Source organism: Passer domesticus, chromosome 6, assembly GCF_036417665.1.
Source record: "Passer domesticus isolate bPasDom1 chromosome 6, bPasDom1.hap1, whole genome shotgun sequence".
NCBI classification, from domain to species: Eukaryota; Metazoa; Chordata; class Aves; order Passeriformes; family Passeridae; genus Passer; species Passer domesticus.
In genome coordinates, this window is record NC_087479.1 from 32,935,859 (window position 1) to 32,951,435 (window position 15,577).

The 15,577-nt window shown below is 37.0% G+C and overlaps 1 protein-coding gene across 2 annotated transcripts in view; it reads left to right on the plus strand.

The window, feature by feature from the left end:
* PALS1 (protein associated with LIN7 1, MAGUK p55 family member) overlaps positions 1-15,577 on the plus strand; it is a 54,894-nt gene that overhangs the window by 25,917 nt on the left and 13,400 nt on the right. For both annotated transcript variants that reach the window (XM_064424243.1, XM_064424244.1), the window contains exons 2-6: positions 857-1,366; positions 8,007-8,219; positions 13,859-13,936; positions 14,608-14,754; positions 15,386-15,547. In XM_064424243.1, the coding sequence (XP_064280313.1) occupies positions 1,004-1,366; positions 8,007-8,219; positions 13,859-13,936; positions 14,608-14,754; positions 15,386-15,547 (963 nt within the window). In that variant the 5' untranslated portion in view covers positions 857-1,003. The remainder of the gene's footprint in view (positions 1-856; positions 1,367-8,006; positions 8,220-13,858; positions 13,937-14,607; positions 14,755-15,385; positions 15,548-15,577) is intronic.

Genomic DNA, 15,577 nt, shown 5'->3' on the forward strand with positions numbered 1-15,577 from the left:
ACCATCAGGAATAAGAAACTAGATTATGGTAGTAGTACAACTACACACTACTACTGTGCAGTGTAGTGGAATGTCATAGTTGACTGTGGAGATTAATTATTATTCTCTGTCAAATCTGTATGTCTGTACTCCCACACAAGGATTTTAACTCTTGTATTTAATCCTTCCTTCTTTAATGCATACCTATGGGAAGTATTAAGAGTAGCTGCTGAACAGAATTGTCCAAACCCTTATCCTAGGACTTGATCTGTACTTGTAATTGTGTAAGTGCAGCTCCTGTCTGCTTTAGATAGTATCTTTTGGATTAACTCTGTCAGATCTGCCTTCTCTGAATCCAGGAAGCAATGTTTACATAAAATGCCTCAATTTATAAACAATAAATGCATATATCTTTGCTTGTGTTCAGCATACTCAGCTGCTTAGGAACATGTTGTTTATAACAAGTTTTTCATATTTAGTGTCTGCAGGATTGTAAGCATGGTTTGTGTTGGAATTTTTAAGAATGAAAGTACAAATTAAAATTTGAGTGAGAACTCTCTGAAAACTGCTTATTTGAAATTGTGTTAAGTACAGAATCACCACAGTTTTAATTTGGGAATAAAAGAGATTTTGACATTATTTTGATGCTGTTCATGATTGAACAGTGCTCCTTTTCTGACATTGGCATTTGAAGTCTACCAAAATATGTGAAACAGATTTGTGAGGATTCTGTAGTTCTTAGTAGGGGAAGAACCACTATGTAAATTTGGATGCAAAGTTCCATTGTTCTGATGCCTGGGAACCTTAGGTGTTTTCTTATTTGTTGAATTACTCGCTAATTTCTTTTTTTTTTTTTTTTTTTAATATCTGTCATTAGATTTTCCTCCTGGATGCCTCTTCAAGTGTCTTGTGATGGAATGGAAGTATTTTTGAATCTATAATGGATTTTACACAATATCATAACACAAACTGGCCTAATAGCAGCATTTTGGTTTGAAGAGCATAAGCATAATTACAAATAATCATGACAACTTCTCATATGAATGGACATATCACAGAAGACTCTGACAATGAAGCAAAAAATGTGGATCTTGTGTCTCCTGAGGAGCCTCAGAAGCACAGAGAAATGGCTGTTGATTGCCCTGGGGACTTGGGCTCCAGGATGATGCCCATGCGGCGCAGTGCTCAACTGGAGCGAATCCGCCAGCAGCAGGAGGACATGAGGCGCAGACGAGAAGAAGAGGGAAGGAAACAAGAACTGGACCTTACCGCTTCCATGAGGCTAAAGAAACTAGCACAAATTCCTCCTAAAACTGGAATAGATAATCCAATATTTGACACAGAAGAAGGGATTGTTTTGGAGAGTCCTCATTACACTGTGAAAACACTAGGTAGGTAAAATGCAGTGAGTGGGCCAATGGAGTAAAGATTTGTTTGATAGTAATGCTCTTTTAGGCCACTGGAAACCTAACTTAGCTAATTTTTCATAAACAAATTTAAAGTCTTCTTGTCCTTCAGATTTGTTGTGGTTTGGGGTATTTTTATTTAGCCAAACTTCAGGCTATGTGCCTTAGCAAGTGACTTTTCAAAACTGATCCATTTGGGGAACAGTTAAATACCTTGTGGATGATAATTAATTAAGTTAATGTCTCTCTCTTCTTAAGACTGGGGAAAACCATGTAAGTAATACCCAATTTTATGGTGTTTGATGAACTGTAGACCAGAATAAGGAATGAATAAACACAGATTGTCATTTAAAATAAAAGGTTGTTGACACTTCAGGGAGAAACACGCTAGTGCATTTTTCCCATTCTGTCTTGCATTACCAGCTGATAAAAATGTTGCACCAATACATCTCCTAAAGTGTTGGTGTTGATTATGAAAATCTGCTTACGCATTGATGAAAATGTAATGTTAATAATTTTTAAAGAAAATGGATGCTGAAATATTTCATTTCATAGTTGTCATTGTTTTAATTATGGTTGTTTAGAGAAAGGTTAGAAACTTTCTTCCTCAAACATAAGTATTTTAAATAAAATGTATGTCATTGGAGTGAAAAAGATGCACTGGGAATCCGTGGAAGCCCCGTTCAGTTTTCAAAATCCATACCTGTTCAGAGATCCAGAATGCTTTAAAAAGGCAGCCTTTTTTTCTGGGTTGCACCAAAATTCCTTGATTTTTTTTTTTCTTTCCTGTTGGCTGGTAGTTGAGAATACAGAGTGAAAAATAGCTATGAAATTGCTAATTTCTTCTTTTTTACTTCACCTCTAGTATTTGTGTGCCTGACCAGCAATTCTGCTAAAGACATGTCTCTGTTCTATAACCTCTGGTAATCCTTATTGTACAAATCCCTCTTTAGGAAAATTTAGATTGAAAGGGTCATCAGGAAGTCATCCTGTTCAGCCTCCTGTGGAGAGCAGGGTCAGTTACAAACAAGGAGGGTGTACCTTTTTTAGTGCAGGGCTTGTCAGCTGAGAGATCTCTTTGAGAGAAGCAGATTCCGTAGTTAACTTTATGACATGTTAGGTATTTGATTGTAAAATTCTCTCCTTAGAGGGAACACAAATCAGAAGATACAAAAATGGATGTCAAACAGTAAAAAAGTGCCTTCAGTTGGGAGTTGTTTAGCCATGGTGGCCAAAAGCTGTGAAGACTGCTGAAGGAATTGGAAATTGAAGCTAGAGAAGGGAGGAAAGTGTGACTTGGAATTAGAAAGCTGGGGCTAGGTTTCATGCTGGAGGTGCTGAGATCATGGAGGGAGGATTGGTGCAAAGCAATGGGCAAAAAGCAGCTACCCATAGAAGCTGGCAGGGTTGAGAAGTGAGTAACATACATCAGTTTGACATACTGGAGAACTAGCTAGGAGTTGGTGTAGACTGAAGCTGTTTGAACAGGAGAAATAACAGTGGAAGAAATTACTGTGGTGATGAAGGGCAGGTTTTGAAATCTCACAGTGGGGAGTTCAGAAAGGTACTAGCTGTGGGACAAGCTGAGCAATTGTCCAAGCATTTGTGAAAAGCTGGAAGGAGGAAATTAGTTTTGGCTCAGCAAGAATAGAAGATGGGAAATTGGTATTGAATGGAAGCTAGGATTCTTTGAATACTGGGTGTAAGAAGAGAAATGCCAGACATCATGGACAAGAAGATTATGGAGGTGTGTGTCTGTGGAAAGTGATAAATTAGGAAATAGTACATGGTATGAGGTTCATCTTGAAGAAAAAACTTACTGGGTGACTTGGTCCACTTCTGTAATCGAAATTTGGGTCTTGTAATTTGGATCAGTAAACTTAAGATTTAAGAAGAGAGGATTTATAGTTCAGCATTCCATGAGCCAGCAGTGCCCTTGTGGCCAAGGTAAATGAGACCCTGCCTTAGGAAGAGCATTGGCAGCAGGTCAAGGGAGGGGATCCTGCCCCTCTGCTCAGCCCTGACCTGGAGCGTGTGTCCAGTTCTGGGCTCCTCAGGATAGGAGAGACAGGGAGCTACTGGAGCGGGTCCAGTGAAGTACAACAAGAGAGCAACTCTTCTGGAGAAAGGCTGAGGGAGCTGGGCCTGTGCAGCCTCAAGAAGAGGTGACTGAGAGGGGACATCAGCAGTGTCTGTGAGCATCTGAAGGGAGGGTGTCAGAGGATGGAGTCAGGCTCTTCTTGGTGGTGCCAAGCAAGAGGACAAGAGGCAATGGGCAAAAATGGATGGCAGGAAGTTTCACCTGAACATGAGGAAGAACTGTGCAGATGATCAAGCACTGGAACAAATTGTTCAGAGAGGCTGTGGAGCCTCCCTCACTGGAGATACTCAGGATCTGTTTGGATGCAATCCTGTGCAGTGTGCTTTAGGATGACCTGTTCGAGCAGAGAGATTGGACCAGATGACCCACTGTGGTCCCTTCCAACCTAACCCACTATGTGATTCTATGATTAAGAGTAGTGCTTTTGATTATACACAGCTATGATGTTGAATTGTTGCAAACATAGAAAAAAATAGTTCTAAATAAAATACACTGGTTTTTTAACCTATGTAGTCCCTAAAGAATTTGTATTCAGTCATTAGTGTTGTCAAAAACAGAGTTTAAATTTAAATTCAGTGAAGGGCTTCTGCCTTCAAAATTTTCTTCTGCTCTTAAGTGTGTCCTTTTTCCAGTTTCTGGGTTAATCTTTATAACATTTGTAACACAGCATCTGGTTCTTCCGTCTTTCCACTTTTACTGTCCAACTTAAGGGGCTTAGTCACATTCACAAATCTCTGAGATTAATTAGGAAAACCCCAAATAAAACTGGACAGCTGCTACTGAATGACAGAGATGTTCAACTATCCTTCTTTGATATTTTTCAAAACACTGATTTTAATTTTGCTTTTGTGTGTGTATGTGTTAATCTGTAGAGCTTCTCCTGAAGATACATCTTATAAGTAACAATATTGACCTAGGTGTCTGTAGTTTTAGTTTGGAAAATGTTTTGTGAGTGCCAGTGTCTAGTTTGGCAGATCCTTGCCAATTCTTTAATGTTTTTATCATCATAGAAGAAAACAGACTAGATTAAAGAAGTTGGAATTTATATATAAAAATAAAACAAGAGACTTAACCAAAAGAATGCTAAAGGGCATGTTTACTATCAAAACAGTATATGATTTAGACAGCTGTTTAAATGGAAATAATAGTCTCTGCCCCTAGCACATGTGCATATAAGTTTTTACTGGCTTTTTCAAAGCAATATACTTCCATAAAATGCAGATTTCTTTGGCTTCCTACGGTTCATTCAGCTAATTTTAGTTAATTGAGTAACTGACATTTCATGGAAGTAAGCCTTTCTGAAGTAAGTCTTTTCTGGCTACAGTGATAATTATTTTTTTTAAGCTACCTATTTTTTGCTTTTATACCTTGGCCAAAACTTACTTATAAATATATTATAAATAAACTTTCTGAAATACTGTTTTATCCAAAATCACTTTTCCTAGCTATGTGATTTAAATTATATTTGAAGCATTAAAGTACTAGTACCAGCACACAGATTACTCTATGGAAAAGTTTGGGAACAAAGACATTGGTGCTGAGATATAATAAAACCTATCTTCTTAAGTTTGCTCTTGTTAACTTTTTGTTTAAGGTGATAAAAACCATCTATTTTATTTTCTTAGTTTTCTAATCTAACATGTTAAGCTGTGACTGCACATCCTCCCCTGCAGTTGCATACTTTTGCCCTGGCAGTCTTTTGATTAATGTGTATATCTCACAGTGCTCAGTCACATTCCAGCCATTTCATAGTCCAATGGAAAAAGGCTGCAGCACTTCATGCAAAAGAAGACTTGACAAAATCCAGTATTTGATTGCTAATTGATCTGCAATTAAAAAATGGACTTTTTCTGCAAAAGAACCCTGACTTTTATGTGAGTAAACGCAGATGTTGGTCTTACTGAACTTATTTTTCTTCAAGACAACCCTTTTTATAGGAAATATCTGGAGTCTTTTGTTACCTGGTGGTTTTTGTATTGTTACTTTAAAAAGACTGAAATGAAAAAAAAAGGAAAACCAAACCCTGCATCATAATCTCACCTATGATATAGTCTTCAGAAGCAGGAGTCTAGAGAGAATTAGGCATGCATAAAGCCAGATTTGTGTGTGGTTTTATGTGTGGTTTTTTTATTAAACAAGTGACTAGAAAATGGAGTGTTACCTTTTGAGGAATACTTCATTTCACTCCTTTGGAGCATTATTTCTGTTTTATAATTGTGTTGAGGTGGGTATTTGTTTGCTGTTTCGTGGTGGGGGCAAATCACTTGGTATAAAGCTTTGGTATCCAGCAGATGAAGCCTCAGTGTAGAAGGGAATTACGCAGGGAAGAGAGTACTGTGGTAGTATGTAAGAAAGGGCAGCACAGAAGGAACTAGCAAAGGGCTAAAAAGAGAATATGCAAAGACATCTAGGAACAGGATGTCTTTGTTGTAGATACAGAGTAAGATGTCTGTCTTCCTGTATGGACTCATATCTTACATGCAACATGTATTAGAATTGTGTGTGTGTGTGTATATGTGTATGAATTTGAATTTTCAGATATATAGGAAAGAGTTCAGGAATAATGGAGTAAAATAATTAGGAAGACATAAAAGAAGCAATTTTCTTTTCTAGTATCTCACTGCTTTTTGAATCCAATAACCGTAACAAATAGCACTTTGAGTTAGTACGTTTTTTAACCAAGCAGGTGTCAGGAGCTATACAATAACATCTGTTTCACATACCTTTTTTTTTCTTTATGCTTGAAAATAGTGCACTTCCTTAGACTTGGGCAGTTGAGTTGAAGATATACTTCAGTACTGTGCATTCTCCATTAAATGAGAATTTTGCCAGCTGACAATGTCCTATTTAGCAAATATTCTCATCTGTGGAGTGTTCTTTAGCCTTCTCTCCAAATGGCGTTTCTCCCAGTGTGATAAGCAGTATATTGTGTATACAGTTTCCTAGTGAGACATTGGCTACCATAATTAGCGTTGTGAGCTGTACTGGATATCAGCAGTGGAATATCCTGCACATCCAGTATCCAAGCTTTCTGTGCAGCTTTTGTCCTACTGCCCTTTGTTCCCTTGGTGCTTACAGGAAGAAGTCCTTGACCTTTGGTGGGTAGGATATTTGGAGCATGTGTGAAATTATTTTGGAGGGGTTTTATTACTGTTTTTTTAATTGTCTTGCAGACAGTAAAGTACAAGAGTAGCAGCCCTGGCTTGTTTGTTTCCTTTTATAATACAGAAGACTTAACTTGAAAACTCAGATTTGACAGCTTGTGTGTAGATATGGTTTGCCCAAAATTAAAACAATTCAACTTCTTGGAAATGCATATTTTATTATGCTTTATGGTTTTCATGTGCCCATTTATCAACTCTTTTTTATGTTGTGCCAAAAATTTTGAGTCTAGGCTTGTGTTCAGTGTACTGGTCATATCTACTGTGATTTTTCATGTTAAAAATGCAATTTAGCTGATGTCCTAATAGTGTTCCTGATTTTATTAGCTCATAATAAATAAACAAAGGCTGCTAAAACTTTAAAATTACTCTCAAAGCTGGTATTTTGTTATCAGTATCAACTGACAGTTTTAAAATTTGGGATTTTCTTTACTGTTCATTTTCTTTAAACACCAGGGTTCAAAAGTTCTAGCTTACTTGAATATATTAAAATGTTAGCTGACCAGCTGCTTGTGGCTGAACAGATTTTTTTTTCAGATAATGTGTGAAAACGTGTGTTATTTAAGGTTCAAAACATGCTTTTCTTTTCTTGTCTGCTTCAGAATTTCTTACCTGGTTTTGATTCATATTCCTTCTTTTATGTGGTTTCTGAAGTACTTAATTGTGAGAAGTGACTTATTTAGCAGAAATTTGATTTGGCTTAAAAGAATATAAAAGTCCTTGAAAAGCACTTGTAAAGCATCGGATCACTTCTTGAAACTGCAGAATGTAGTACATGTGTAGTATTCTGCAAACATACAGAAACTGGTTATTAAAATGTTCAAATATTTTACTGCCCAAGCAGAACTCATATTCATGTAGGTAAAAGATGTGGACTTTCTTTTGCTGTAGATACTTTTCAAAACTCATAGATGTTTGCAGATGATATTTTTTCATCCTTTTTATTTTAATGTGCCAAGACTGAGCATAATTTTATGTTTATTAAGTTGGATGTAGTTTACTTATCTTACATTCATTCTATGAGCAATATATAGTTGAGATACATAGATTTCTACCATATATGATAGGTACACACAGAAAGGTAAACCAAAGTATCAGTGAATATTTGGGGTATCAAGATGAGCTTAGCAATAAAGTCTTACTACTCTTACTGACTTGGGGCCTTTTCTTTTTTTACTCTTTTAATTCAGTTACATTCTGCTTCAAAAAAGTTGGAATAACGGATAACTAATAAACTTGCATATATCACTGCTGGTTTAAAAACTGAACAGTAAAAAAAAAACTTGTATAACTCTTAATATAAATATTAGTTATCATTCTTGTTAACTCATATCTTACTTGTATTTTGTTATTTCTTACCTAGAAGTGGAAGAACTGTTAAATTCTCTTAGGCATATCCAGCACGTTTTGGTAGACCCTCAGAGTCAAGAGGATATCTCACTCATTTTACAGCTTGTTCAAAATAGCGATTTTCAGAATGCATTTAAGATCCACAACGCTGTTACAGTCCACATGAACAAAGCCAGCCCTCCATATCCTCTCAGCTCCAATGCACAAGAACTAGCACAAGAGGTATGTACAGAATGCATCCTTGTGACATACATGAAACCTATAATCATAGCTACTGTTGAAATGCATACTTGTCAAGCTTGTCTGAGTGACTGAATGTTGAATATGAAAGAGGTTATAATAGTCACTGATTGGAAATCTGGAAAAACCAGATACAGCAAACAGTAACCAGAAAAATATTTTGGGGGTAGGAACTCCCTCTTTAGCATGGATAGATATGTAACAGAGAAGGTACTATGTTTAAACATAGGGAAAGGGAGTGGTTGTTGATAATCTAACTCCCTTTCCGTTGGTATTCTTTATTTCAAGCATTCAGGAACTGAGTTACAGTTCTCTCTTATTGTGAGTTGAGAGATTGGCTCTAAGTTGAGCCATGGTTCTTAGACTGGGAGTCGTCTCTGAGAATAGCAAGCATACTGGAAACAAGCCTTCTGCTTTAAAGTGAGCAACAGATCCCTTAATACTTAATTTCAATGCTTTAATTACTGCTATGATTAAACTTCTTTTGGTCTGACAGATGACAGCTCTTTTGTAGGATCTGATGCATTTTTTTAGAAATTGTTAAAATATTCTAAAGGGTCACTCAGTAGCTTTTGTCACAATTTTCCATGTTCTGGTGCAAGTATATATAGTAGTGAAGGGTGGCTGTGTCTTAAACCTATATAAGTTTTGTTAGCTTTGACCTAGGTAGCTTGAATACCAGCATCAGTGCAAGCCTAGCACTGTAGTGTTCAGCAAATCCAGATCCAGGGGCTGGATAAAGGCTCCAGCATTTAGCACCCAGCAAACCAAACTGACTCAGGTGCATGGGCTGGAGTATTTCTGTGTGGCAGCACGTTGGTGTGTGTTGGTGGGATTTTTGGGTTGTTTAGTTTGTTTGGTTTAGGATCTGGTTTTCTTTCTCCCTGAAGTATTTTTTTTCAACAGCTTTTTCCACTCTCCTTTTTTTTACTAGACTTTAATCTTGTAAGCCCAGCAGCATTGTAGCAAGCTTGTAGTTCTTTTGCAGAAGAAATTACTGACTCATGAGGAACATCATTTAAATACAATCTAAAGGTGCAGGTGCTGATTAAACTTCAGCTTAGGATTTTCTTGTTTAGGTTTGTCAGTAAGACTGTGCCAAAAGCAGGTGGAAGTACTTTAGAATATCCTGTGAATCTGTGAAAATTTCTAATCAACCCACTGTGATCATATGTTTGCAGTACATGTAAGCTTCCCTCTGGCTTGCTTATTCATCTGTCTGTAGCCTGCTTCAGACTCCTCACTGGGCTTCTTCACTGTGTCTGTGAGTCTGAAGGAGCCTTTTCAGTTACCTTCTGTTTGTAAGCTGCTCCCCCAGTCATCCACTTTACATAGGCCTAGTTTAGGATTTCATTCAAATGCAAGACAGAATTTTTGAACCTTCATATATAATGCAAGGTGTTACAGATGTAACCCTTAAGAAAGCTGATTCTTTCCCTTCATTAATATGATGACCTTCTATTTGCTACTTAATACAAGTTTCCAAGAAGAAAATATGCCTAGGAAAACTCTAGGTCTCTTTCCAAACTCTGATGTTTCTCCCCATTTCTCACTACTCTTTACCTTCCCAACATTCTTTTCAGGTGATATGGTAAATCCTAAAATCAGCAGGTGGTGCAAAGCCAGTTTTGTGTCTCTTACCAGTCAGGAAAAGGTTAAGCAAAAGGAAAGTATTTCATTTATCCAAAATTTTTTAACCAACAGAATTTGATCATTATCCACAAGACTATTACATAAAAGACAAATCACTGCACTTATTTTGACTCTTGATCTCCCATCCCTGTCTTGTCTAGCCTTGAAATTCCTGAAAACTCAATATATTACAAATGTCTGTTCCCATTTTCAGATGTAATCTAGTTTCTCAGTGACTCAGCTTCTTGTGTAGTTAAGTGACTTGTATTTTGCAATAATATCCTGAAATGATAGAGCCAGAAATTCAGGACAAATATTTCTGTGTCTGACAGGAATGTCTCAAGAGGATACCTTGAAGCCTCCATTCACATCACTTTGTACTTCCTTGTCTTGCCTGCATAGAGGATCTTATGCTAGGTTTTCAGATCTTTTATTCATTTTTGAAAGGTTTCTGTATTAGTTATGTAGCAGTATGGAAGGAAATTATTTCTGCTTTGGAAAAGTTGGTGGTGTTTTTGTTTTGGTTTTCTGAATTTGTTGTTGGTGTGGGGTATTTTTTAACCCTGACAACATGTTCATCTTGCATGTCTTAAGTTTTTTCTTGTACTCTCATTTTTTATTGTCTCTAGCTTTTTCTACTCTAAGCGTAAGCATAAGAAACTTCCCCCAGAAAGCAGCTCATTTACTTACTTCAGGGTGTTTTTGAAAAGACACTTACAAAAGCCTGCATTTAAGATACTGATAACATCTAGATGATAAAAGCCAGAAGACATTACAAGGAAGAAAAATAGCAGATACATGCATAACATTAATTTTAAATAGCAGGTAGTGCTAGTGTGCATATTTTAGTGAACAGGTCATGAGCAACAGTGTCTAACTCTGAAACTGTTTGGAGTGTGTGTCCCAATTTAAAGCTACAGACATGTTTTGTTTGCAGCTTTGTACTGTGGAAGAGAACATCTCTTAACAGGAAAAGGCATTTTACAACACAGTTGCACAGTGCAGCATAAAAGAGTCTTCCCTTAAAAGAAAATTAATAATTAATATTATTTAGGGTTTTTTTAATTTTCTAGTCCTCTTTAGAAAATTCTTGAATTTGATAGTATACATGTACAGTTAATTTTCCCACCAATTCTGATAACCAGTCACTAACAACTCAAGTTTTTTCTCATCTTTTTAAGAAACTTCAATTGAATTTAAAAGGTGGTGTGAAGCACTTGATCTTAAGGAATTTATTTGAGAAAGCTTATCTTCATGTAATGGGGTGTACTCCAAGCCTCAAATAAAAATAGCTGGTAAACATCAAGTGTAATTAAATTGATTTTAAATCCATTTAAACTTGACCAGGATGGGGGCACGGATTATGGGAACGGGGTCTGAATCTTGACCTTATAAGAATATTTGACACAGCATTCAAGACAGTTTATGACTTGGCCTGTAACAGCACATACCAAATGCCTTAAAGATGTTCCTGCTCTTAAATATACTTAATAGGCTCCATTTATATAGACTATATTCCTAAATATTTTAGACTTGCTACTGTTTACTTCTGCAAAATCAGACAAATAAACTAGATCAGTACTGTTGAGGGGATGCACTGGCAGCTCATAACTTGAACGTGTATGTATGCTCCATCTGACAGTCCTGCTCACCTGCCAGTAAACAACAACAGAATTTTGCAGGTGCAGTTAATTTCTGAATGCTTAGTATCACTCCAGCACATATCTCCATCATACATGCCCACAGATTGTGGTGTGTGTAATGAAACCAAATGGATACTTCAGGGATTGGGGGGGAAAGGGTTCTTGGTCTAAAGGTAACATGATTAACAATAAAAACTAGTCTGAAGAGTTAAGAAAGTACAGGTATTGCCACCTACACCGTGTGGATCATCTGTGCTATATGTAGTGTGTCACTTCTGAAATGACAGTCTTCTTCAAATTTCTTAGTCTGATAAAGCTAAGAAATAACTTTTGGGATTTATTACCATGAGTTACAAAGGACTCTGGCAAGCAGCACTACTGCTGTAATAAGTGGTCTAAAGGGCAGCCTGAAGCTTTCCTAGAGCTTCATTAAATAAACAAATGAGAGATTTATGCTTTTCTTACAGGGGGAGGTATATTAAAATTTTTAATAAATTATTCAAAGCAGAAATTCAACTTGCATAAGGAATATTTACTGCACACAGAGTAACTGGTTGAGCCAGATTACTTTCTTTTCCACTGTGAAATTCCCAGTCTCTGACCTTGCATTCAGAAAATTGTGTTCTTTGGAAGACTTCCAAGTTGCTTCTGAGTAGGTTTTCCTATTAAAAGATCATAAAGATTTGATAAATAAAGCTTTAAGGCTTCTTGTGACTTCTTCAAAGTCCCTTGAAAGTTAGAGACCTTAAATAAATGTTTATGAGAAAGTCTTTTGTATAGAAGAATCTTTTCTTTCAAAAGAGAGGAAAACTTGTTAGTGAAATATGTCTTTTGTCGTGTTCTGTTTGCTGTGTGGCATCCTAGAATTCAGTTTAAGCCAGGTGTCCTTTCTAATTTAGACATATGACTGAAGTAAGAACTTTGTGAAGCTGAACTCTTTCCGTTCTCTGTGATTTTAAAGAAACCGCTTTAAGAAACTATGTAAATCTGGCTTCTTCAATTGTTTTAAGATATACTACATTTGCTCCCATGAGGCATGCTCTAGGAATTGCTGAAGGAAGGCTTTTGGAGGTTGTGCCACGTTTATTGCAAAGCACAGGAGCATGTTCAGTGTGACACTTCTCTTGGCAATATAAGGATCTTGCTCCATGGGCACCGTTTGTTTAGGGGCTTCTCCTAGAATTTAAAAGTGTCTTGACTTGAAAGTTTTCAGTGCTGTTTTGTGGTAGCATCCAAGATAGTTGTTAGCATTTCTGTAGATAATTGCTTCTAATATAGAGGCTTTTCCAACCTTTAGATACTGTTAGATCATACAAAAAGCAGAATTATTTTCTCTTTGAAACTTTTGGTTTCTTGATTCTCTGATGTCACATAACTTCATCTGTAAGAATCAAAAGCTCTGGAACAAAATGCTTTCTGTTTCTCTGAAAACTGCTGCTCTGATTTGTATAATTGCTCTTGATGTCTTTGTATTCAAGTGCTGTTGCACTTGTGTGCCTTTGGTCAGATTAGGCCAGGGGATGATGGCTTTGGAAAGTATCTTCAGCCTCACCTTTATGTAAGAGCTTCCCTGCTTTTGGCTTTCTGTATGAGCATACCAGTATTTGCAAGAGATGATGGCAAGGCTCGTTTGGTAAGTGTATGAGAAGGAAAACTTACTTTGGCAGCTGAAGCTGCTTGAGCAAAAACTATCCTTGTGTTAGTGTGGATTATTTTGGAACCAGACAAAGAAATCAGGATTCCAGGGAGGGACCTTTTGAAGTTTTGATTTGCGCACTTCCTGAGACAGGAGCTCCAGGATGCGTTGCAAAACCTGTCTTGGAATCTTTGGCCTTGCTGTTGGTGGAAATAGTTTGTGTAGTAAGAATATGATAATCTGCTTTTAAGGAAGAGGGAGGCTAGTCACATTAATAAGAAATTACTCTAATTTAAAAGCCCAGCATAGCCTCATAATACACTTCATTGTGACTGATTTCACTGCCACGAAATCCCTAACTCTCACTGTCTAGAGTTTAATTTTTTTGTGTGCATCTTTGTGATACCTGAGCTCATTGCCAATCTCTGGTATTGACAAATGTGTATGAGGTACTGGATACCAACTTAGATTTGGTAGATTATTACTGAGGCGAGATGTGCTGGGTTAGTCCTGTGGTCTCATTGCATGTTTTCCTAATGTGTACCAGATTAATCAATGAGCAGTAGTGTAACAACTACATGGATATACTTTACTTTCAGTAAAATGAGTAATTACTCAAGTAAGAAGTAGGGGGTTGTGCTTGAGTAGGAGAGGGAGGATTGATAAATCACTGGCTATATTTAGAGTTTTACTGCTTGATTTCTTTTTAGGTACAGAGTGTTTTGAAACCCAGCCACCATAAGGATGGACAGGAGCTTAATGCTTTGCTGAATGCCCCTCACATGCAGGTAAAACAAAATGAAACTTCTAATCTAATGGATCTATTTCTTGATGTTGTTTTCAGTGTAACTTATTTTTTGCCTTGGGCTGACTGGAATTTTATTCCTCAACCCTCATTTTTCTAGAATAAGGAATTTGCAATTTCCAGAAATTAATGGAACTTTTTATTGAAGTGTAGTGCATGACTGTATTCAGCCCTTGCTACAGTCTGTATTACAGGGTGATTTGCACATAAACAATGTAGCAGTAGGTCACTGGGAACAGGGCAACACATAAGTTGATTTGTTTTACCTTTGGTAGTTGTTTCATGCTTACCTTAGGGTGCATAAAGGGAATTTTGTCCTGTCATGGTGATGTAAAAGTAGTTTTCTCTGCAAAACTTATTCTGAGTCTGCAGACACATACGTAGTAAGCCAATGTCTGGTTTTTAGTACAGGTAAGATAGAAGTTCAGTCACAGTTGTGTTCAAAATTGCTTTTATATTATTTTCTAGTCTGAAAGTTTTGAAAAAAGTAGGTTCTATGTAGCTGTGATAAATGATTTTTTAAATTGCTTGAGTCAGTTTGCAAAGTTCTATAACCTGCAGAGACTGTTGAAATAGCAGAATTTCTTCTACTGTTTTGTATGCATATCAAGTGTGATATTGTCTGTAACTGAGCTGATTTTTCTTTAACACTAGGCACTTCTACTGGCTCATGATAAGGTTGCAGAACAAGAAATGCAACCAGAGCCTATGACAGATGAAAAGATTTATGAGAATGTTGGCATGTACGGAGGGGAGACAGTTAAAATAGTTCGCATTGAGAAAGCTCGGGATATTCCCTTGGTAAGTACTGGAGCTTACTCAGTCATATGTAGAGGAAGTGAGCCTTTTTGTCCTTTCCAGATTGCTATGAAATGTTAGGAATTCAAATGCCAAGGTAGTGTTTAACGTGTAAACACTCTCCCTCCCTCCAAAATGAGAAACAGTCATAGACAGTAAACTTGTGTTTAACTTGAATTGGGCAGTAGCCATACTACCATGTAAAATCTGTACAGCTTCTGTCAGCTCGGCTTTTGACAGATCTTGGCAAGAGCATCTATTCTAAACTTGCTGCAAGGGAACTTAAACCTTGTGCCAACCAGGTGTAGATTTTTTTGACTGGCTGGTTTCTGCTTTTGCGGTTTGTTTACCAGTTATCATCTGCTATTTGCATCTTTCAAGTAAGAGTTTCCTTAGGACTATTTTTATTTTTAAAATTAATCTTATGGTGTGGAGCAGTTGAATTCTTCAGCCTTAAGTGTAGGTTGAAGGAGTTAAGCAGTGGATTTTTTGAACTGGAGCATTATGTGTACGCATCCAAGCTGTTACTTGCATTCTCTTTCAGCATAGCTTTTCCACGGGCTTGGAATATATACAATAGATGGCTTTGAGTTTCATACATGTAATAAATTCAGAATGTGTTGCTGCTACACAGGGTGCTACTGTTCGCAATGAAATGGATTCTGTTATCATCAGTCGAATAGTCAAAGGAGGTGCTGCAGAGAAGAGTGGGCTGTTGCATGAAGGGGATGAAGTTCTGGAGATCAATGGCATTGAGATCCGTGGAAAAGATGTTAATGAAGTTTTTGACTTGCTGGTGAGTTGGAGCACTTCTTGTTTTCTTTGC